Here is a 22304-nt window from a genome sequence, read left to right on the forward strand (position 1 = left end):
TGGAATTTTGGAAAATGACAACCAATGCATCCACTATCTCTATAGCCAACTCTTTCAAAACCCTAGGATGTAGGCCATCAGGTCCAGGGGATTTATCGGCTTTCAGTCCCATTAATTTCTCCAGTACTACTGTTTTGCTAATACTAATATCTGTCAGTTCCTCATTCTCGCTCGACCCTTGGTTGTCCACTATTTCCAGGAAGTGTTTTGCTTCTTCTTCCATGAAGACAGATACAAAGTATTTGTTTAATTTCTCTGCCATTTCCTTATTCCCCATTATAATTTCTCCTGTCTCAGCCTGTAAGGGACCCACATTTACTTTCACTAATCTTTTCCTTTTTACATACGTATAGAAGCTTTACAGTCTGTTTTTATGTCTCTCGCTAGCTTACTCCCATATTCTATTTTCCCTTTCTTTATGAATTTCTTGGTCCTCCTTTGCTGAATTCTAAAATCCTCAGGCTTACTACTCTTTTTGGCAGCATTATAAACCTCTTCCTTTGATCGAATACTATCTTTAATTTCTCTTGTTAGCCACGGTTGGACCACTTTTCCTGTGGGGTTTTTGTGCCTGAAAGGAATGTATATATGTATTAATTCTTTAAATGCTAGCCATTGCTCGTCCACTGTCATACCTTTTAATGTAGTTTCCCAATCTACCTTAGCCAACTCGCCCCTCATACATATGTAGTTTGCTTTGTTTAGATTTAAGACCCTAGTTTCGGATTTAACTAAGTCACTTTCAAATTCAATATAAAATTCTATCATATTATGATCACTCTTTGCTAAAGGCCCCATTACTACAAGGTTATTAATTAACCCTTTCTCATTGTACAATACTAGATCTAAAATAGCCTGTACCCTAGTTGGTTCCTCAACATACTGATCTAGAAAACTAAATTGCATACATTCCATGAATTCGTCCTCCACACTCTTACTGCAAATTTGGTTTGCCAGTCTATATGTAGATTAAAGTCCCCCATGATTACTGTATTACCCTTGTTACATGCCCCTCCATTTTCCTGATTTATACTCTGCCCTACATTACAACTACTGTTTGGGGGCCAATAAACAACTCTCACCAATGTTTTCTGCCCCTTAGCTCCACCCAAACTGATTCTGCTTCTTGATTTTCGGAGCTAAGACCCTTTCTCTTTACTGTCTACCCCACCCTTTATTATCAGGGCTATCCCTCCTCCTTTTCCATTTTGCCTATCCCTTCTAAAAGTTGTGTATCCTGGAATATTTAGTTCCCAACCTTGGCAACCACGTCTCCGTTATGGCTATTAGATCAAACCTGTTCATTTCTATCTGCGCTATTAATTCATCTATTTTGTTGCGAATGCTTCACGCATTCAGATATAGAGCCTTTAGCTTTGACTTATTTCTCTTTTTCCCTGATGTCACCTTAGTCACTGATGCTTTATTACCTTTGTTACTCTCTCTGTCCCTTCCTGACCCACTCTGCTTATTTTTACCCAAATCTCTACTCTGTTCTAGAGCCTTGACATTTCTCTCGCTGCTTTTAAATTTACTCTTTCCTGAATCCTCCCACCACCCCTGCCCCCCCCCCTCATTAGTTTAAAACCCTGTCTACTGCCCTAGTTATTTGATTCGCCAGGACACTGGTCCCAGCCTGGTTTAAGTGCAGCCCGTCCCAACGGAACAGCTCCCTCTTTCCCCAGTACTGGTGCCAGTGCCCCATGAACCGAAACCCCTTCCTCTCACACCACTCTTTGAGCCATGCATTTAAACCTCTAATCTATTTGTCCCTATGCCAATTTGTATGTGGCTCAGGTAACAATCCAGAGATTATTACCTTTGAGGTTCACCTTTTTAATTTGGATCCTAACTCCTGAAACTCCCTTAGCAGAACCTCATTCCTAGTTTTACCTATGTCGTTGGTTCCTACGTGGACCACGACAACTGGATCCCCCCCTCCAAGTTCTTCTCCAGTCATGAGGAGATGTCTTTAACCCTGGCACCAGGCAGGCAACACAACTTTCGGAACTCTTGTTTTATAATAACAGGTAAATATGATCAATTGTGAAGCAAGTACCAGGGAGTAACTATTCTGAAGTTAAGGCAATTTTTTGGAGCAGAGGTGGGGAGCTACACCCTACCTGGGATATTGGTATGGTACCAAATGTGAAGAAATAATGTATTAACGCCACAAAAATAACCCACAACATAGACTAAATGGGGGGAAAATACATCCTGCACCGTCACAAATTGTTACAAATGGAAAAACCTCAGTGGGCTGTGGAAGGGGCTGTGTGTTGCTATGGATACAGGCGATGTTCTGAGCGTGTGCTATAGGTAATCCTCTGACCTCTGATAATGTCGAGCGATAATGTGAAATGGGGCTTCTGATTGCCCGGGTGGGCCATAATGATGTTTGACGTATGAAAACTACTAGGCACTTGGTCTAAGCATTAAACAAAGCTTTAATCAACTGTTTTACAACATGGAGGTCTAGCTGTGTCCTTCACTAGTTCCTGTTAAGAATGTCCTGCGCAAGCTGGGCCCGTGCCCGAGTATTTATACTCTCCCTGGACAGTGCCACCCGTAGGCTGCTCAGTATTATTTCATAAGTCTTTCTTTCATGAATGACTGATTCATGTCAATGTTCAATGCCTCATTTGAAATATCTAAGTAATTACAAGCAACTGAGTGAGACCAGCCAGTCTCTGCCTTCGTGTACTTACAGTTTAGAGCTGTAGAGAGGCATGGAGGCAATCGCTAAGATTTCAGCACTTTTGGAGTGCCGGCTGGCATCGGAATAGTTCCCAGTGGCAGTACGGTATCCATGCAATGCCAGGTTGAGTGTCACCTCACAGGGCAATTGCCTAATTTCAATGGGCATGTATATTCTGAAACAGAAACAGCATCTTGTTTAATCCAAACCAGAAAACAGTTCTCTTAAAACAAATTATTCTCGAGATATAGCCATCATTAGCAAGGTGTAGGGGGTTGGCGTGTGCCCAGTCAGCTTTGCCTCTGACTGTCTCTGAGCAGTTCGAATCACTCCCACACCCCTGGGTTCTAGACACCGGACTTAGGTACAGGCGGCGATACAGAAAAACGAGTAGACAAGTGGTTCGGTGCAAGCAAACCGTAATTTTTATTAAAGACAGAATAAAACACAATACTGAGAATTACTAAGCTGATTACAGGTATATAAAAATAATACACTTATATGGGAATGGGGAACACATGGCACATCGAGGGAAACACATACATTAAAATCGCCTTATCCTTATCCCACCCCTATACCTAGCTAGATTAAGTTATGAGTGGCCAGGGATTTATGCTCACCAATTCAAAACCTGTTGACTTTTAGCAGTTGTGATTTTGGGATCCGTTTTTGCTGTCCTTTGGGGTATCTTGTCGCCACGTGGTCACAGGGCGCAGTGGTGGAGTTGTTCATGCGAATCACCCTCCTTTTCCTCAGCTAATGTCGTCGCCGAGTCGCGCCTTCGTCTTCTTCTTCTTCCTCGGGCGGTTTAGTCGCTGACGAGTTTTTAAAATGGTTGGGGCTCGGTTGGCGGTTTATATTGTTAAACTGATTTTACTACTCATGCTTCGAACACCAGTTTATTCGTCATGGACGCTGCTGTCCATGCTTCAAACGCTAGTTTATTCGTCAAACGCCAGCTTATAACTAGGCGTTTGGCCCCCAACGCGTCTTTTCGCTGCCCTTCTCTGCCCTTATCGGTTTACCGTATTCTTCGTCTCGTCTCGTCTCGTCTGCCCGTTTGTGGCCTGTGTGTCCTGTGTGTTTTTGAACTTGGGTCTTGTTCTCCTCCCGCGTTGGGCCCTCGGTGTAGTAATGGGCGTCCTTGGTGTTGAGCGGCGCGGGGAGCGAGAAGAGAGCCCGCCACGAGGCCAGGGCACGAGAATGAGAGGCAGCAGGCCGAAAGCCAAACGATAAGAGGCAAGAGCAAGAGAGAGATCACTACCGATGGGCCTACAATTATACCTGGCTCTTCATTCCTTATCTGCGTGCCAAATCAGGTCAGTCCTTTGTCTAACTTTTGGCAGGCTGGTTTAAAATGATTACAGCCATTTACTTTAACGACTTCTGGAGTGGTTGTCTCCGTGTTTAATGGCTTCGATGTCCTGGCTGTTTGTCATTTATGAAACTTAATTGTCCTCATCCTGGCTTGATGGCTACTGTGAGCTGTTACCGATTAAATATGCAGAAACCTAATGGCCTCGATTTAGGCCCATTCTAACCTGATCTGTTTCAAGGTGAATGAATGCATATTCTGTGTTTGCTTTAGCTGTCTGGCTCCACAAAGTCTCTTCACAGATTTATGCATTTTAGGTTTCGTTTCAGGCTATTGAAAAATGCCTGCCTGTTTGCAGGGCCTTGCTTTTCTTTAAATCCTGTACTTTTGGTCACGAGGTTGCAGAAGCCATTTTGGGTACCTTTTTTTAACAACTTGTCCATGCAGGGTCCCTTTATCCATAACTTTTGGGGAATGTGGGAATTTTGAGAACCCTACAAAGGCCAGTATTTATTACCCATCCCTAGTTGCCCTGGAGAAGGCGGTGGTGAGCCGCCATTTTGAACCGCTGCAGTCCATATGGTGCAGGTTCTCCCACAGTGCTGTTAGGTAGGGAGGCCCAGGAGTTTGACCCAGCGCCGACTTCTGTGCCTGATTGAGTCAACTGAGAGATATTGCCCAAGGTCTCTAAAGTATCCTGCATGGCAAGCAGCGGGATTTGTAAACTGTTTATATTTTATCGCTTCCTCCCACAAATCAGAAAAATAAAATATTTAAAATGCAGCTGTTGTTCATAATGACAAGTCATCCTGAAATATCACTTGTGATGAAATTCCAATTGTTAATATAAAGTCTGCTTAACTGGAACTTAGATAGAGACTGCAAAATAAAGTCTTAATGCAACACCAAGCCCGCCAGTCAAGCCCGACCCAAACCAAAGCAAAGGCTTCAGATTTCAATCTCTCCACATCATGAACGCGACATAAAACTTTCTTGAGTGGATTAAATTATTTATTCTGAAGATTCTGTTGCAATTGCGATTGCTGCATATCTTAAGTTTTCATTGCGAGTAATAACAAATAAGGCTCAGAAGCATCCAATAATGAATTCAGGCTGACTCTTGTGAGGCTGTGATGATTTCAGAATGCTGTACTTACCTCTGGTTCCATCTGGCCAGCAGGAAAAGGGAAGGTTTTGTGATGGAAATTTGCTCCGTCTTAACCGTCTGGCACAATTCCTTACTTCCGTAGTTCAACGAACAAGACACAAATAAGTTCTCGTAGCTACATCAAGAGAAAGAATCAAAAAGTCAATCCTGGAGATTTCTGGTTTGGCAAAAATCGCAAAGTTCCGCTGTCATCGGACTCAAAGATTGGCTAAGTTAATGATGAGGAATATTAAGGCCACTACAGCTTCAAGTACATTAAGCAAAAAGCAACTACACCGAGAGTGATAGGGCTGAAAATATCATTGTGCGAAGATGAACTGGCAGCATTTCATATTAAACCACGGGTTACTTATTGATAATGGAATTCCACATATCGCATGGAAAATAATGGAAACTGTGCTAGTGTTTTGGCTGGCTCTGAATGGACAGGTATGAAGGCAGGAAGGAAGAGGCAGAGTCCTCTCTCTTATTTTAAACTCTTTGATTTAACTTTTCCACAAACAATGAATCATGTCACACTGAAAAAGTCAATATCATATCGTAGTGGGAATGAATTTTGTAAACTATTTAAAGCAAGTCATTTGAAAAGGGCTAAACTGTGGCTGTTCAAAAACTGAAATGAAAGAGAAAAGAAAGAAAGAATTTGCATTTATATAGCACCTTTCACAATGACCTCAGCACGCCCCAAAGCGCTTTACAACCAATTAAGTACTTTTGGAGTGTAGTCACTCTTGTAATGTAGGGAACGCGGTAGCCAATTTGTGCACAGCAAGGTCCCCACAAACAGCAATGTGATAATGACCAGACAATCTGTTTTTTAGATGTTGGTTGAGGGATAAATATTGGCCGGGACACCGAGGAGAACTCCCCTGCTCTTCTTCAAATAGTGCCGTGGGATCTTTTACCATGAGAGGGCAGACGGGGTCTCGGTTTAACATTTTAATCCGAAAGACAGCACCTCCAACAGTGCAGCACTCCCTCAGTTCTATACTGAAGTGCCAACCTAGTTTATGTGCTCAAGTCTCTGGAGTGGGACCTTCTAACTCAGAGGAGAGAGTGCTACCAACTGAGTCAAAGCTGAAACTACGGACTATTTTGGCACAATGGACTACTTAGCGCAAAGTTTCAGCTCACCTTCTAGCCCAGGCACTGGGGATTCCATGCACAGCATAAATGGTGAAGCTAAAACGTGCGGTATTCAGTTGTGCCTCTGCTACTGATGCGGTTTCTATGGCACTAATATTGGCAGCTTGGTAGTCGGTGTCAAAATTGTTGCAGTAGATGTGTATGAGTTGGGAGACAGCAGCAGTCAATGCATTGATCGCTCCAGCTAGTGAACCTGGAATGTAGAAGAAACATTTAAAAAAAATTCACTCTCAGGATGTGGCATCACTGGAAATGCTGGCATTTATTGTCCATTCCTAGTTGCCCTGATTTGATACAATTGAATTACTTGCTGGGCCATTTCAGAGGGTAGCTAAGAGTCAGCCACGTTGCTGTGGGTCTGGAGTCACATATAGGGCAGACTGGGTAAGGACGGCAGATTTCCTTCCCCAAAAGACATCTGTGACCAATTGGGTTTTTACGACAATCCAACATTTTTTACTGATCTGAATTCAAATTCACAAACTGCCATTGTGGGATTATGAACTCACGTTCTTCTGGATTATTAGTTTAAGTCTCTGGATTACTAGTCCAGTAACATAACCAAACACTACCGTACATAAAGAGCACCGTCAGCTTTCACTCAATTTGAAGTGCAGCGGTGGTTAGCGTCAGTGACTGGGGCAAAGAGAAGAAATTATATTTTGTTCAATTACTTGAAATCCAAATTGTGTTTTATTATACTGCCAAAATATTCCTTAAATTAACTTTTTAAATGTTACAATGACTTTTACAAATATTGCTTCTTAAAGACAATCCCAGTGGAACTGGACATTTATTAGTGCAAGCCTTGTGATGTCTTTAAACGTCACTTGTCCAAAACTCTGCCACATATCTCCTGTTCCTCACAAAGCTCAGCTTGCCCAAATTACCTATGCTTGCTGATCTCTATTGGCTCCTCCTCCTCCATCCATGTCCTTGTCTATACATCCCTCCATAGCCTTGTTCCACCTTATCAATGCATTCCATTCCTCTGTTTCTGGCCTTTTGCACACTCATATCCCTCCACCCCTCCTTTGGAAGCAGAGTCTTCAACTGCCTGGGTCCTACTCTCTGGAACTGCCTCCCTAAATCTCGCCGCTTCCCTTTAAAATGTCCTCAAAGCATCCTCCCACCAAGCTTTCCGTCACCTCTGCTAATCTCCCCTGTCCTGGCTCAGTGTCTTTCTATCCTGTGCCTATTTGTGATGCGCCTTGGCATGTCTGTTACATTATTAGGTGCTAAATAAATGCAATTTAAAATTGTCATCGTCGGTTTTACTTCCAAGTGTGAATGAACTCTCCACAGAAGTGGCATCAAGACAAAGTAAAGTGAAATAAGTCTGATAATCTCCCCACGCACACTCAGCCCTCCCTCCCAGAAATTACTATAAACACACAGCAAGTTTGTCAAGATCTAAAAAGAAAAATCGCCGGGTTAATGCTTTGCATGGAGTTCAAATGAAGGATTAATTCCCAAAACATTAACCTGTCTTTTCAGATGCCGATTGATCCGCTGTTCTGTTTTTTTTTACTTCAGATTGCAGTATTTGCAGTTCTTTTGTGTGACGGTATCTGTTCATTCAACATGCAAGTGCCAAGCAGCGTGAGTGAAATAAAAGAGAGCAAATAGCCCACATATTCTCGCAGCCAGCGATAGACAAGTGCCTGAAGAAGCCTGGTACAAGGCCCCAGCCCATTACCTTAGCTGAGGAATGGTGTGCAGCAAGGGGAAGATTTGAAAAAAGGAATGGAGAAAATATAACTTACTATACCGCCACCCGCAGCCCCCACCCGCCCTGCCCCACCACCAGTAGTAATTATGGTATTGACCTAGCAACCCAGAGGTCGTGAGTTCAAATCCCACCATGGCAAGTTGTGAAATTGAATTCAATAAATCCGGTGATTTGTGGGCTTCCATCAGTTAACAATGGCCAGGAAAGCTGCTGGATTGTTGTAAAAGCCTAACTGGTTCATTATTGTCCTTCAAGGAAAAGAAAGACTTGCATTTATATAGCGCCTTTCATGACCACCGGATGTCTCAAAGTGCTTTACAGCCAATGAAGTACTTTTGAAGTGGAGTCACTGTTGTAATGTGGGAAATGCGGCAGCCAATTTGCACACAGCAAGCTCCCACAAACAGCAATGTGATAATGACCAGATTATCTGTTTTTGTTATGTTGGTTGAGGGATAAATATTGGGCAGGACACCGGGAATAGCTCCCCCTGCTCTTCTTCGAAATAGCACCATGGGATTTTTTACGTCCACCTGAGAGAGCAGACGGGCCTCGGTTTATCGTCTCATCCGAAAGACGGGAAAGAAAGGCAGGGAATCTGCCGCCCTGAGTTGGTGTGACCTACGTGACTCTAGTCACACACTATCTGGTTGACACTTAATGCCCTCAAGGTAACTAGGGATGAACAATAAATGCTGCCTTGCTGGTTTCGCCCACATTCCAAGAACAAATTTTTAAAAAACCAGCAACTAAACCACTTAGACCTGCTCAGCATAAAGAAGAATCAAGCTCACACATGTAATAAATTAGGTTTTTACCTTGTCGGCTAGGCAATTGAACAGTATGAAATGAAGTCTGAAAGTGGAAAAACATGGCACCTAATTAGTCACTGAAAAAATTCTTCTCTGACTTCATTTAAGTAAAGCAATAAATCCAGTTTTTTAGGCATTCGCACTTCTACTGAAGGTAGACTAATTCATGCAGACATGGCAGGTCATGTCCTATTATATATGTCTTGGTCTGTTTAACTGATCTGGTTATCATCTTTTTAATTATAATTCACTTGATATGCATCAAGTTTAAAATGATCAGATTAATGTTGTGCGTCTGAGTTTATTCACACTGTACATAAGCAGTAAACATCATAATTCTTGGAGAACATACTATGTGCACAATAAACCCTTCTGTGGGTTGAAAATATCAACTGTGGAATTGAACAGCAGAATGTAGACTGTAATATTAGATTGATATTTATCGATTGGACCATACTTTTGCCTGTCTGGTTGTGGGGGGGGGGGGGGGAGGTCAGAATTTCTCCTTCTTGATCGTGTAGCCACCCCTTCCCGCAGGAGACTGTGGATTGCTCCACTGCAGGAGGGGACAAAGGGCCACATTTGTCATTCCCCACCAGCTTCTCTTGTTATTTTAAATGCCAAATTCATTTAGCCTCAGACAAAGATGTATGCAAGAATTGGTGCAGTAATGTCTCAAGTGATTTATAGAAACCATTCTTTATACAAGTTGGCATTTAACCCAACAGCAGCATTCTGTACCTGGTGACAACACTTAACTTCTCTGGGCAGAATTACACCTCCTCTACTGCATTAACCTGATTAAAGAATAGCCCAGGGCCCAAAAGTCAGATGGTGAGGTATGTGGGGTCTTTAGTGACATACAACTTTAGAGTCAAACAAAGAGCACACAAATGTTGATGTCCTATCCAGGAATTCATGGTAGAAATACTCCTCTAGTGGTGGCCACCATCGAATACAAAGAAGATGGACTTAGGTTTAACCTTGTTGGAGAATTTTTGAATCTGCAGTCAAAACATGAGTAGGATCCCTCTTTGAAAAGAGGGCATGTAGCAACTAAGGTAAACACTCTGAAATTTTCTTTAATATTTACCTTTAATAAGATAGTATTGCACTTTCCAAGTGAAATTGTCTCAGCTGATTTGTGAATTAGATTCTCACATTTGAATACATAGGAATCATAGAATTTATAGCACAGATGGAGGCCATTCAGCTCATCTCACCTGTGACAGGATTAGTTCCTCAAATGGAGCTATCTATAGTGATGCCATTTCCCTACCCTTTTCTTGTATCTTTTTTATATTCTTCCTTTTAAAATATTTAACCTAATTCATTTTAAAATGGTGTTATAATATCTGCCTCAGTCTCTTGTGGTAAAGCCATCCAAGTTCTAATAACTCAGTGTGCAAATTCCTTTTGTTCTTTTAGTGAAAATCCCCCAGGCGACCAACTCACCAAGCATGGAAACAGCCTTTCATTGCTTAACTACTTCACAAGACTAGGAAGCATTAGTATATTGGACTGGGGAAGTACAACCAAACCATGCCATTAAAACTCTGTTCATCCCAAACTATAGTAGTGGAGTTGTGGTTCGTTTATTTCATTTTCAAAGACAAATCTTTTGACTAGATGACACAAAGATGATGAGTCATGGAAGCACTGTGGCTCTGTAAATGAAAAACTGAAAGGCTTGCATTTATATAGCGCCTTTCATGATCTCACGATGTCCCAAAGTGCTTTACAGTCATTGAAGTACTTTTGAAGTGAAGTCATAGAAGCATAGAAGATAGGAGCAGGAGTCGGCCATTCGGCCCCTCGAGCCTGCTCTGTCATTCAATGAAATCATGGCTGATCATCCAAATTCAGTACCCTGTCCCTGCCTTCTCCCCATATCCCTTGATCCCTTTAGCCTTAAGAAATATATCTAACTCCTTCTTGAATATATTTAATGAATTGGCCTCAACTGCCTTCTGTGGTACAGAATTTCACAGGTTCACCACTCTCTGGGTGAAGAAATTCCTTCTCATCTCAGTCCTAAATGGCTTACCCCTTATCCTTAGACTGTGACCCCTGGTTCTGGACTCCCCCGCCATTGGCAACATCCTTCCTGCATCTAGTCTGTCTAGTCCTGTTAGAATTTTATAAGTTTCAATGAGATCCCCTCTCATTCTTCTAAACTCTAGCGAACATAAGCCTAATCGACCCACTCTCTCTTCATACGTCATTCCTGCCATCCCAGGTATCAGTCTGGTGAATCTTCGCTGCACTCCCTCCATGGCAAGAACATCCTTCCTCAGATAAGGCGACCAAAACTGCACACAATACTCAAGGTGTGGTCTCACCAAGGCCCTGTACAACTGCAGCAAGACATCCTTGCTCCTGTACTCGAATCCTCTCGCTATGAAGGCCAACATACCATTTGTCACTGCCATAATGTAGGAAACGTGGCAACCAACTGTACACAGCAAGCTCCCACAAACAACAATGTAACATTGACCAGGTATTATTTTTTAGTGATGGTGGTCGAGGGATAAACATTGGCTAGGACACCGGGGAGAACGCCCCTGCCCTTCTTCAAATAGTGTCATGGGATCTTTTACGTCCACCTCAGAGGGCAGATGGGGCCCTCGCTTTAATGTCACATCTGTAAGCTTGCAGAATGGTCCCACAGGCTCCATGTTATTGTCCTGTAAAAAATGTGATCATTGCTGTGACAGTAGACCCTGGCTTCATACGGTTTGACGGCTGATCCAGTCTTAAACCCGAATTCTGAGAATGTGACTTGGGTCTTTGTCGATAATTCCAAGCGTGGAACGCACATACCAGGAGACCAATTTAAAGTTAATGTTGCTTCAGCAGCCCTGGCACTTATCGGCACATCGCTGAAATGCACAGATCATCACAAGTCAGCAGGCAGGCAAAATCTTTAATTGGACACTCGGGCAGATTGCATCCCTCTGCAGTTTTGAAAAGAAGGAGGGTTATGGTGAATTGCATCTACTCACATGATGAGTAGAGAGAAAATGTCACCATGAGGTCCGACTTGTGATGTACAGAGATTTCCATAGACACCGAGTGGTGTCAGAGCAACCGCACAGAGAATCACGCAGCAAGTCACTCAAAAACACACCACAACATAGCGTTCACATAACTCTCTTCTGGAGATGTTTTTTCTTTGATTTGTAGCCCAGTTTAAAGATAAGCTTGTGCCAGAGGTGTTGTGAAATAGTGAGCATCCCCGATTTCCATCGCCTTGCCGTTGGTGGCCGTGCCTTCAGCTGCCGAGGCCTGAAGCTCTGGAATTCCCTCCCTAAATCACTCTGCCTCTCTACCACTCTCTCCTCCTTTAAGACGCTCCTAAAACGTACCTCTTTGACCAAAGCTTTTGGTCACCTGTCCTAATATCTCATTATGTGGCTCTGCATCAAATTTTGTCTGATAACGCTCCTGTGAAGCGCCTTGGAACGTTTCACTGTATTAAAGGCGCTATATAAATGCAACTTGGTGTTGTTACATTAGGCCTTACATAAGGGATTAGACTCTTTCCCTAACAACTTATAAAGATTGGAAAAAAAAAGACAATAACTAGTTCATGGCACATCATGAACCTCCCCCGGAACACTAAGCCTCTGTAAGCGCAACAGTTGTGGTCCAATTATATCTGGTTTGACTGCTGTCTGTTGTAAAGGAATCCGTGGATAACACACTGGAGGCTACGAGAAATTGTCAAACATTGAAAAAGCCAAATTAGAATAGGCTGCCCTGGTGCAGACAAATTCAGACATGACTGTGTCAAAACAGGTTTCTCGTGTTCCACATACCTCATATCCTCCTCCGGCTCCTTCAACTTCACAGGGACACTCAGTCTTATGTTCCACTCACCGACTGGCAATTTCAGCATCAACGATTCGCTCCTGATTATTTATCTCAATAGGGAATTGGATTTACACTTGAAAAGGAAATTATTTGCCGGGCTATGGGGAAAGAGCGGGGGAGTGGGACTCATTGGACAGCTTTTTCAAAGAGCAGGCACAGGCACGATGGGCCGAATGGCCTCCTTCTGTGCTGTAAGATTCTATCATTCTAGGCTCGGAATTTTAAGTTAAATTTTCCAGTGTTGGCCACATCTTTTCGAGCGAGGGGGTATTTGGACAGAACACTATTATAAGTTTCTTCGACTACATTAAGCTATTTTTGTGATCGTTAGCCTGATTCGGCCAATGATTGATCACCATCTGGTGGCCAGTTTGAGACATTCAGGCCTAGCATTAGCTGCCATTTTGCCAATTTATGCTGTTAACTGGTATGTAAATTACAGCAGGCAAACAAGTGCGCGAGAATATTTACTAATAGTCTTTTGTTAAACTGCTTATCTACTTGTCAGAGTACTTCATAATGTCAGACACGTGCAATGTATATGTCACTGTCGCACCCAGCAAGCAATGCTTCGGAAATCACGGCAGCAGGTTGATGGATGGGAACACCATTTTAATGCCTATTTATCCACCGTGTAAAGCCAGAGAATAGGAAGTCGCCAACTCTCAAGAGTAACGAGAAATACCTTTAATTGAAATTGTATGTATAATGAGGATTGCCAACCCTCTAGGATTGGCCTGGAGTCTCTGGGAATTAAAGCCTAATCTCCGGGACACTGCTGCAAGCAACCCCGGGAGAAAAATCATAGGGGCGTTAAAAAATTGTGCTTTTTAAAAAATTCTTTTAGCACCTTTGCTTATTACTTATAAAAATATTGGACATGGGGTAAAAAGGCTGTTTGACTGACAGTCAAGAATCATCCAATCGGGTACTGAAGAATCTATTCACTTTCTCATTAGCATGGGAAGGCGGGGCACCGTGAGGATGGACATGTCGGGCAACCAATGGCGGGAGTGAGAGGGCGGGGCCGTTGGAGGCAGGAGGTCATGTGATAACCCCTCCAGGAATATGTCCAACCCTATTGTATATTAATAGGTATAAAGTCACATTCAAAACCATATCTGTCCACCTAGAAAACTAGCTAAAGCTAACCAGCAGCTTCAGAATAGTTGACAGCCCCGAAAAACTCACAATTCAACAACAGCCCCCTTCGGGAACCGTGTTTAATCATCTATCAAGTGTAGCTCACAGCAGCTGTAATGTACAGCTCATCGCCCCGCAACACAGCTTAATCTTTTTGTTCGTATGTTCACTTAAGAATTTGACTGCAGGATATTAAAGACTCTGGGGATCTCTGATAAAAATAAAAATAAAGAACTTCATGTATAGAGCACCTTGTCACGTCTCTCAGGATGAGCCCAAACACTTTGGCCGGAATTTTGCCGGCGCTCAGAGCGCGGGTTTGGAGGCGGGTCCGCTGTTAAAATCACAAAGATTGACAGCTGTAATGTCCGTGTGTAATTGAGACACGGACTGCAGAAGTTGGTTATAACAGGTGTTTACTGAATGGAGACAAAACTGGAACTACTATACAAAGTTACTGCACAGGGTTATATACAGGGGTGGTCACTACTGGTACTGCAGTATACAGGGGCTGCAGAATATAGTTCCTTCTTCAAGGTACATACACTACAATTCCTCCCCTTTTAGCTAAACAGTACATAACATTCGATTAATAATTAAATAACATATTTACAATTACAGTTGCTATATACATTAGCTGAAGTTAATCAATTATAAATTCAGTCTTTGAGGAGGCTTCCTGATTCTATCCGGATAACGCCTCTTTGGGGTATCAGGTTCTTCTGGCAAAGTTGATTCGGGATCAACGTCGTTGTTTGGTTCGTCTGCTTCCAATATCACCGATTCTGAGGTAGATGCAATTGGTGCTTCGGTTTCATCACCAGGTGTATAGGATCGTGGTGTAGATTTGACGTTTTCCAGTGACTCTAGAATCTGGTCAGCATGGCGTCTTACAATGCTCTCTCCAACGTCCACAGTATACATTAGAGGTCCTTGCCGTGTGCAGATCGTTCCTGGCTGCCATTTCTCTGTGCGGTCGTCCCGGGCCAAAACTGGCTGACCTATCTTGAAACTCCTGGTTGGCCTTTCATTCATATTCTGAAACTGCCTGTTCTCCACATCTCTTCTGATGTTTGGCTTAACCAAATCCAAGCAGCATCTTAGTCTTCGATTGAAGAACATCATGGCTGGAGTTTGGTTGGTAACCGCATGTGTCGCATTCCGGTAGGCAAACAAGAAGTTATCCACCTTGTGTTGTAGGGGTATGTCTTCATTACACATTGCCTTGATAGCCTTCTTGAATGTTTGAACGAACCTCTCAGCCAATCCATTGGTGGCTGGATGATATGGGGCGGATGTGTAATGCTTGACACCATTGTTCTTTAAGAACCTCCGGAACTCTTCAGACACAAACTGTGGTCCATTGTCGGAGCAAATCTGTTCAGGCAGCCCATTTCTGGCGAATATGGTTCGTAAGACTGTGATAGTTTTTTCTGTGGTGGTTGAGGACATTTTTATTACCTCTGGCCACTTTGAATGTGCATCCACCGCAATTAACAACATCGAGTCCATAAATGGACCAGCAAAATCAATGTGTACCCTTTGCCATGGAGATGAGGGCCACTCCCATGGATGTAGAGGGGCTTGTGGTGGGGCGTTTTGGACCTTCTGGCATCCTGTACAGCTCTTGGTCATCTCTTCGATTTCTCTATCGATTCCCGGCCACCACACAAACGCTCTGGCTAAGTTCTTCATTTTTACCCCTCCCAGATGACCCTCATGAAGCTCATTGAGCACTCCATCCTTCAATTTGGGTGGAATTACTACTCTGGATCCACACATCAAGGTTCCTCGGCACACTGACAGCTGTTCTCTTCTCGGTGAGAATGCTGGCAACAGTGGTTCGCCATGTGCTGGCCATCCCTTCACCGTTAAATCATAGACCCAGGAGAGTGTCGGGTCATTTTGTGTTTCCTTTTTTATGTTTGCATTCGTCACAGGTAGACATTCGACTATGGTCGAGTGGAATATCTCCACAGGATCCACTGCAGGTGCTTCTTCCACCGTCGGCAACGGTAGGCGCGACAATCCATCAGCATTCCCATGCTGTTTAGTTCCTTTGTACTCGATGTCATATTGGTGTGCCCCTAGGAAAAGGGACCACCTCTGTAGCCGTTGTGCTGTCATTATCGGGACGCCCTTCTTAGGGTTGAAAATGGAGACAAGAGGTTGATGATCAGTTAGTAGAGTAAATTTCTGTCCGTGCAGGTAGTGATTGAACTTCTTCACCCCCCACACCAGGCTGAGGGCCTCTCTGTCAATTTGGGCGTAGTTACGCTCGGCTGCAGTTAACGAGCGTGACGCAAAAGCTATCAGCCTCTGAACCATCAAGGGATTTATGTGACAGAACCGCTCCAACGCCATAGGGAGACGCATCACACGCCAGTCTTATCGGTAGTGATGGGTTGTAGTGAGCCAATACTTCTCTTGAAGTGATCAGGCCTTTACAATTCTGAAAGGCCCGCTTACATTCATCGCTCCATTTCCATGCTACTCCAATTTGTAGCAGGGCATTCAGTGGGTGCAGAATTGTGGACAAATTCGGCAAAAACTTATGGTAGTAATTCACCAATCCGAGGAATGACCTCAGTTGCGACACATTTTCAGGCGCTGGAGCCTTAACTACCGCTTCAATTTTGTCAGGGGACTTATGTAACCCCTCTTCATCAATCACGTGGCCACAATACGATATTTGTTTCTTAAAAAACTCGCACTTGGGGCGATTGGCTCGAAGCCCATGTTCTGTTAGTCTAGTGAGCACCTGCTCTAGGTTGGCAAGGTGTTCACTGTCATTTTCACCTGTCACTAGGATGTCGTCCAAGTAACACTGAGTCCCCGGAATCCCTTGCAGGACTTGTTCCCTCGCTCTTTGCCATATAGCCGGAGCTGATGCTACTCCGAATACCAGTCGATTATACTGGTAAAGACCTTTGTGAGTGTTTCACAGATCACAGAAATCACAGAAACCCCACAGTGCAGATAGAGGCCATTTTGGCCCATCGAGCCTGCACTGACACATATCCCACCCGATCCCCGTAACCCCTACACCAACACATATCCCACCCTATCCCTGTAACCCCACGTATTTAATCCCCCTAACACTAAGGGTCAATTTATCATAGCCAATCAACCTAACCCACACATCTTTGGACTGTGGGAGGAAACCGGAGCACCCGGAGAAAACCCACGCAAACACGGGGAGAATGTGCAAACTCCACACAGGCAGTAGCCCGAGGCCGGATTCGAACCCAGGTCTCTGGCGCTGTGAGGCAACAGTGCTAACCACTATGCCACCGTGCTTTATCGTGAGATATTTCCTAGAGGATTCTTCAACCTCCATCTGCAAATATGCTTGCGCTAGGTCAATTTTTGTAAAACGCTTCCCTCCAGATAGTGAGGCGAAAATATCTTCTATCCTCGGAAGAGGATACTGTACTGTGTGAAGGACTGGGTTCACAGTCACCTTGAAGTCCCCACAGATGCGAACCTTCCTTGGTGCTTAATGTTTTCTTCATGACAGGAACGATGGGTGTCGCCCACTCACTCCAGTCTACCTTAGATAACACGCCTGCATTCTCCAGATCTGCCTCGACGGCTGGGCAAATTGCATACGGTACCGGTCTTGCTTTGAAAAACTTGGGAATTGCATTCTCTTCTATTTTTATCGAGGCGGTTACGCCTTTAAGAGTTCCCAGTCCTTGTTGAAATACCTCTTTAGCGTTAGCTAAGATCTTTGACACTCGTCCAGGTGTGACGTCATCATCCTTTTTACCAGCCACAGTCAGTGCCTGAATGGAGTGCCAGTCTAAACTTATCTTTCTGATCCATTCACGTCCCAATAACGGTGGTCCACCACCTTGCAGTATGTACAGATACAATTTCTGTATTTCCTTGCCGTTGTATTCGACAGGCACCCTTATTTTCCCTCTGGGGTATACTTTCTGCCCCGTATATGTCTTCAAGACAATGGATGTGTCTTTCAAGGGTATGTGTGAGAATAGCCGCTCGTAGTCTCGTCGATTCATGACGGTCAGGGCTGATCCTGTATCCAATTCCATTTTGACTTGGGACCCTGCTATCATGAGGGTGACCCAAATGGTTCGGTGATCCTTTTTTGCGATTACGTTGTGTAGTTTGAGACAGCTTAGTCTCTTGTTCCCGGATTCACTATCGCTCTTCTGGTCTTCGGAACTACTGTCCGTCATCTTTTGTACTTTCCTGTACTTTTCCTTAGTAGTCTTTTTGTTGTCGTTAATCTTCTTCCCGGACCTGCAAACTCGTGCAATGTGTCCCATCTTTCCGCATTGCCTGCATGTTTTGTCCTTGAACCAGCAGTCCTTCTGGTCATGGGTTGTTCTGCCGCAGCGATAACATTTTTCAAATCCCCGTGTCATTTCATGGGTGCCGTATTCCTGTGGCTTTTGCTGTATTTCCGCAGCTTCCCTTGCTGCTGCTTCGTACGATACTGCCACGCTGAAAGCCTTATCTAGCGTCAGCTCGTTCTCCGAGAGTAACCTCTTCTGGGTTCCTTCACTCAGGAGTCCACAGACAAATTTGTCCCTTAGGGTATCTGCCAGTCCTGCTCCGAACTGGCAGTGCATTGACAGCTTGCGTAGTTCCGTAAGGTAATCAGCATTGCTCTCATCTTTATGCTGAATTCTCTTGTGGAATTTAAATCTTTCTGCTATCAGCAGCAGTGCAGGATTTAGGTGTTCCTGTAGGGTATCAACAATTTCGTTAAAACTCTTCCCCATCGGTTTGACTGGAGTGATCAGGTTCCGCAATAGGCCGTACGTTCTTGCGCCCATTAAGTTTAGGAATACCGATGCCTTTTTCTCATCGGCTACTTCATTTGCCTTGCAATATACTTCGACTCTTTCCACATATGTGGTTCAGTCTTCTATTTCATTATCGAAGGCAGTGATATTGCCAGTCTTCGGCATCTTGGAGATCTAAGATGGCGCCTCCCGTGCTTTGCCTTCTTCCCCGATTGAACAAAATGGCGCCTCCCGCGCTTTGCCTTCTTCCCCGCTGGATTAAGATGGCGCCTCCCGCGCTTTCTGTCTTTTCCGCTGTTGCCAGCGCTGTTGCTGGCGTTTTTATGTCTTGATGGCGACACCCTATGGTCTTCGCGCGCTTCCCCCCGCGCTGCTGCCAACGCCGCTCTCCGCGGTCCCCGTGGCAAACTGCAGCTCCTCACGGCTTTCTGCGCTTCTAACTTCTTTTTCCTTTATTTTAATTATTGTTCCCGTCGTCAGAGCAGACCCTACGGGACACTTTCCTCCCTCTTCTCGGGTCTGTACGCTGCCCGGCTTCGTAGCACCGGCCGCGCCCTGTGTGCTCCACCCTCTCTCTCCTCTTTCCCGACAATGCTGCTCGGCCCCGTTGAAAAGCCACCCGATTGAGCTCTAGCCCGCCGCAGCCCAGGAAGGATCAGTTTACTACCTGCCACCAGCCCGATTAGCTGGAACACCATAGACTGGAGAACCAAGCCCAGATTTCGACAGCCTCTCCTACAAATCTTCGAATTCGATGAATCAGAGGGCGGTTGCCCACGGTAGACGCCCGTTTCCTCTGTCTGATTTTTTTTTCCTTTTTGGATTTCTTCCTTCTGGCTTCGACCTCCAATAACTTCGCTTCAGGGATGGATCCCCGTGAGGTGGTGCAGAACTGTAGGTAAGTTCAGATCTGTTCGTCGCCAATGTAATGTCTGTGTGTAATTGAGACATGGACTGCAGAAGTTGGTTATAACAGGTGTTTATTGAATGGAGACAAAACTGGAACTACTATACAAAGTTACTACACAGGCTTATATACAGGGGTGGTCACTACTGGTACTGCAGTATACAGGGGCTGCAGAATATAGTTCCTTCTTCAAGGTATATACACTACAACAGCGGGTCGGTATCCCGCTGTAAACCCACCTCCTTGTCAGTTTCCCAAGTTTTGGGTTTGTCATCCCTGAACAGACTCGACACCAAGCGGCGGGTCAGCCAATTTAGATACTTAAAAGCTTGTTAAAAGGTAGTTAAGCACCATTTTCCCATGTACTTACCATTTTACCAGGTTTTCAACGAGGTTCCCAGAGAGCGGGGATCCGTCAGGTAAGTATGTCGGGTTCTCAATGACTGTCCATTGCTGTGAATAGTTGACAGCTGCAAAATTGGTATAAAACCTACCATTTCACAGCTGTTCACTTCCCAATCTTAGAAGCTGGAGCCTTCATGATTTGGAACCCACTTTTGAGCTTTATGCAGTTTGGAAATGTTTGGCATAAACTCTCTATCCACTGTCACCTCCTTGGAGCGACCACTCTCACCATTGACAGATCGCTTCTGTCATCTCAACTTCAGCTGCCATCTATTCCAGCAGCATCGGTGCCCTTGAAAAATCTCACCTTGGTCCTCAGAATCCCACCACAATCAGCCCCTACACCAACATCACCAGGCACACCAGCAGCACCAACACCAACATCACCAGGCACACCAGCAGCACCAACATCACCAGGCACACCAACATCACCAACAACAGCACCAACCTTCTCCGCAATCACGTGTTGCTGCACAGGACACAGGGCATCAGCAGCCAACTACGTTGCTGCCCGGGACGCCAGCGATGGCCTCACCATGTCCAGATTTACTTCACTTGATGCTGTACACCCTGGCTGCCACATGATGCGCCAGGCTGGCACCACCCCACACCAGCACCATAAAGTATCCCTACAATGCCCAAGCCATTCCTTTCACACTCATCATCATTGGTGGGGGGTACCATTATGTCTCACCATTTACTGCAACTCACTAAGCCACTTCCAAAGGTGCACACAAATCTGTCCAAGAACGCAAAGTGTTGAAAATAAAGATTTCAATGTTTTACAGCACATTACCAGAAACTTTGCATGAACATTGGCTAAACCACCCAAGTGCCTACCCTTGTGTGTTGTTAGTTGGTATGATTGCACTAGGATGAGGGTGATTATGAGGGGTGGCTAGTGAGATGAGGAAGTGAAAATGTAGATAGAGAGGGATGGGTGGAGGTGCAAGGTAAGTTGGTGTGAGTAAAGATGTGCAGGAGTAGGGTAGGGAAGGCAGAGTGATGGGATGTGATGAGAGGCACAGCAGGATGAGGTTGAGTGTGGCTTGGCAGTAACATTTCAGAATCTACTGAGATAATTGAAAGGTTTGCGCCACTGCAGCCTAGTCCTCCTGACGAAATCTCTGCTTGTGCCCTCCTGTGCAATGTGCAACCAGGCTGCATTCGTCTCCTGAGGTCTCTTCTGCCCATTGGAAGGGAAGATAACCTCCCTGCGTGCTGTGACCCCCTCCATAAGCATATGGGTGGCAGGTTGTGACCTCGCTCCCGGCTCCCGAGGTGTGTTCACTGTTGTCACATAGGCAAATGTAGAATTTTACAGGAAGCAATGAGATGAATGAGCAGACAATCTGTTTCCAATGGTGTTGATTGGGGCTAGGGTGGGGTAATGCACAGGACAATGGGCAAACTCCCTGCACTGCCAGAAATAATGTCATGGGATCTTTTATATCCCCCGAAACCACAGGCAGACAAGACCTCAGTTTAACATCTCATCCATAGGATGGCACCTCCTACAATAGAGCATTCTTTCAGTCATGCACCGTGGTGTTACCCTAGATGTCCTGGAGTGGAGCAGGGACCAATGGCCTTCTGACTCAGATGTCAGGTGAGCCAAGCTGACACAAGCAGTAATGCACAGGAAATTTAGATTCCCACAATAATATTTTACTGTTATCATGAGCTAGCTAATCAAATGAAGTAAACTACAATGTGCAAGAAGGCTTTAAGATGTTAGGTGGGACCCTTGTGTTGCCGCTGGGAGCCTCAGCTGTCGGCTACACATACCAGCAAGTGGCAGACACACTGGGCTGGATTTTGATTCTGGAGGCGTGTAGGAGGCGGGACTACAACTTTCGGGGTTGTAGTCCCGCCTCCATCGACTTGAGGCCAACCCACTTAATTTTGACTTGATTGACCTTGTTGAGCCCGCCCAGCGGGCTCAGCAGGCCAATTAAGGGCCACCCGGCAACAGGTGACATCACAGATTGACATTTCATCTGTCAAGAGCTTTTGACAGATGAAATATCAGCGTTTGACAGCTCTTTGTAGCTGTCAAACACTGAATCTGTACACTAAGTTAATTCCTTCCTCTCAGGCTGATTTAGAGATCTCTCCAGAACAGAAAGCTGAATGCTGCAACTTTTGACAGCTCGCGGCCATTCTGCTTTCTGTGCCGGTGAGATGAAGGACTCCCGAGACCTGAAAGAAGGAAGGCTGTAAAGGTAAGTAAAACTTCTTTAAACACTTTACACACACCAAACACACTTACCTCTTCACTCATGCACCCATCACTCACCTGAACACCAGACATCTCGAACCCT

The 22304-nt window shown here is 44.7% G+C and overlaps 1 protein-coding gene across 3 annotated transcripts in view; it reads right to left on the reverse strand.

Moving 5' to 3' along the window:
* The window catches only part of LOC147105566 (phosphatidylinositol 3-kinase C2 domain-containing subunit gamma-like), a 238025-nt gene that overhangs the window by 132633 nt on the left and 83088 nt on the right, over window positions 1–22304 (reverse strand). For all 3 annotated transcript variants that reach the window (XM_086010053.1, XM_086010054.1, XM_086010055.1), the window contains exons 10-13: window positions 8878–8914; window positions 6316–6520; window positions 5171–5296; window positions 2709–2873 (exon numbers count right to left, since the gene is read on the reverse strand). In XM_086010053.1, coding sequence (XP_085866179.1) covers window positions 2709–2873; window positions 5171–5296; window positions 6316–6520; window positions 8878–8914 — 533 coding nt within the window. The remainder of the gene's footprint in view (window positions 1–2708; window positions 2874–5170; window positions 5297–6315; window positions 6521–8877; window positions 8915–22304) is intronic.

This window comes from Somniosus microcephalus, chromosome 17 (genome assembly GCF_052327205.1).
Source record: "Somniosus microcephalus isolate GS21.2 chromosome 17, FLI_Smic_1.0, whole genome shotgun sequence".
Lineage (NCBI taxonomy): Eukaryota > Metazoa > Chordata > Chondrichthyes > Squaliformes > Somniosidae > Somniosus > Somniosus microcephalus.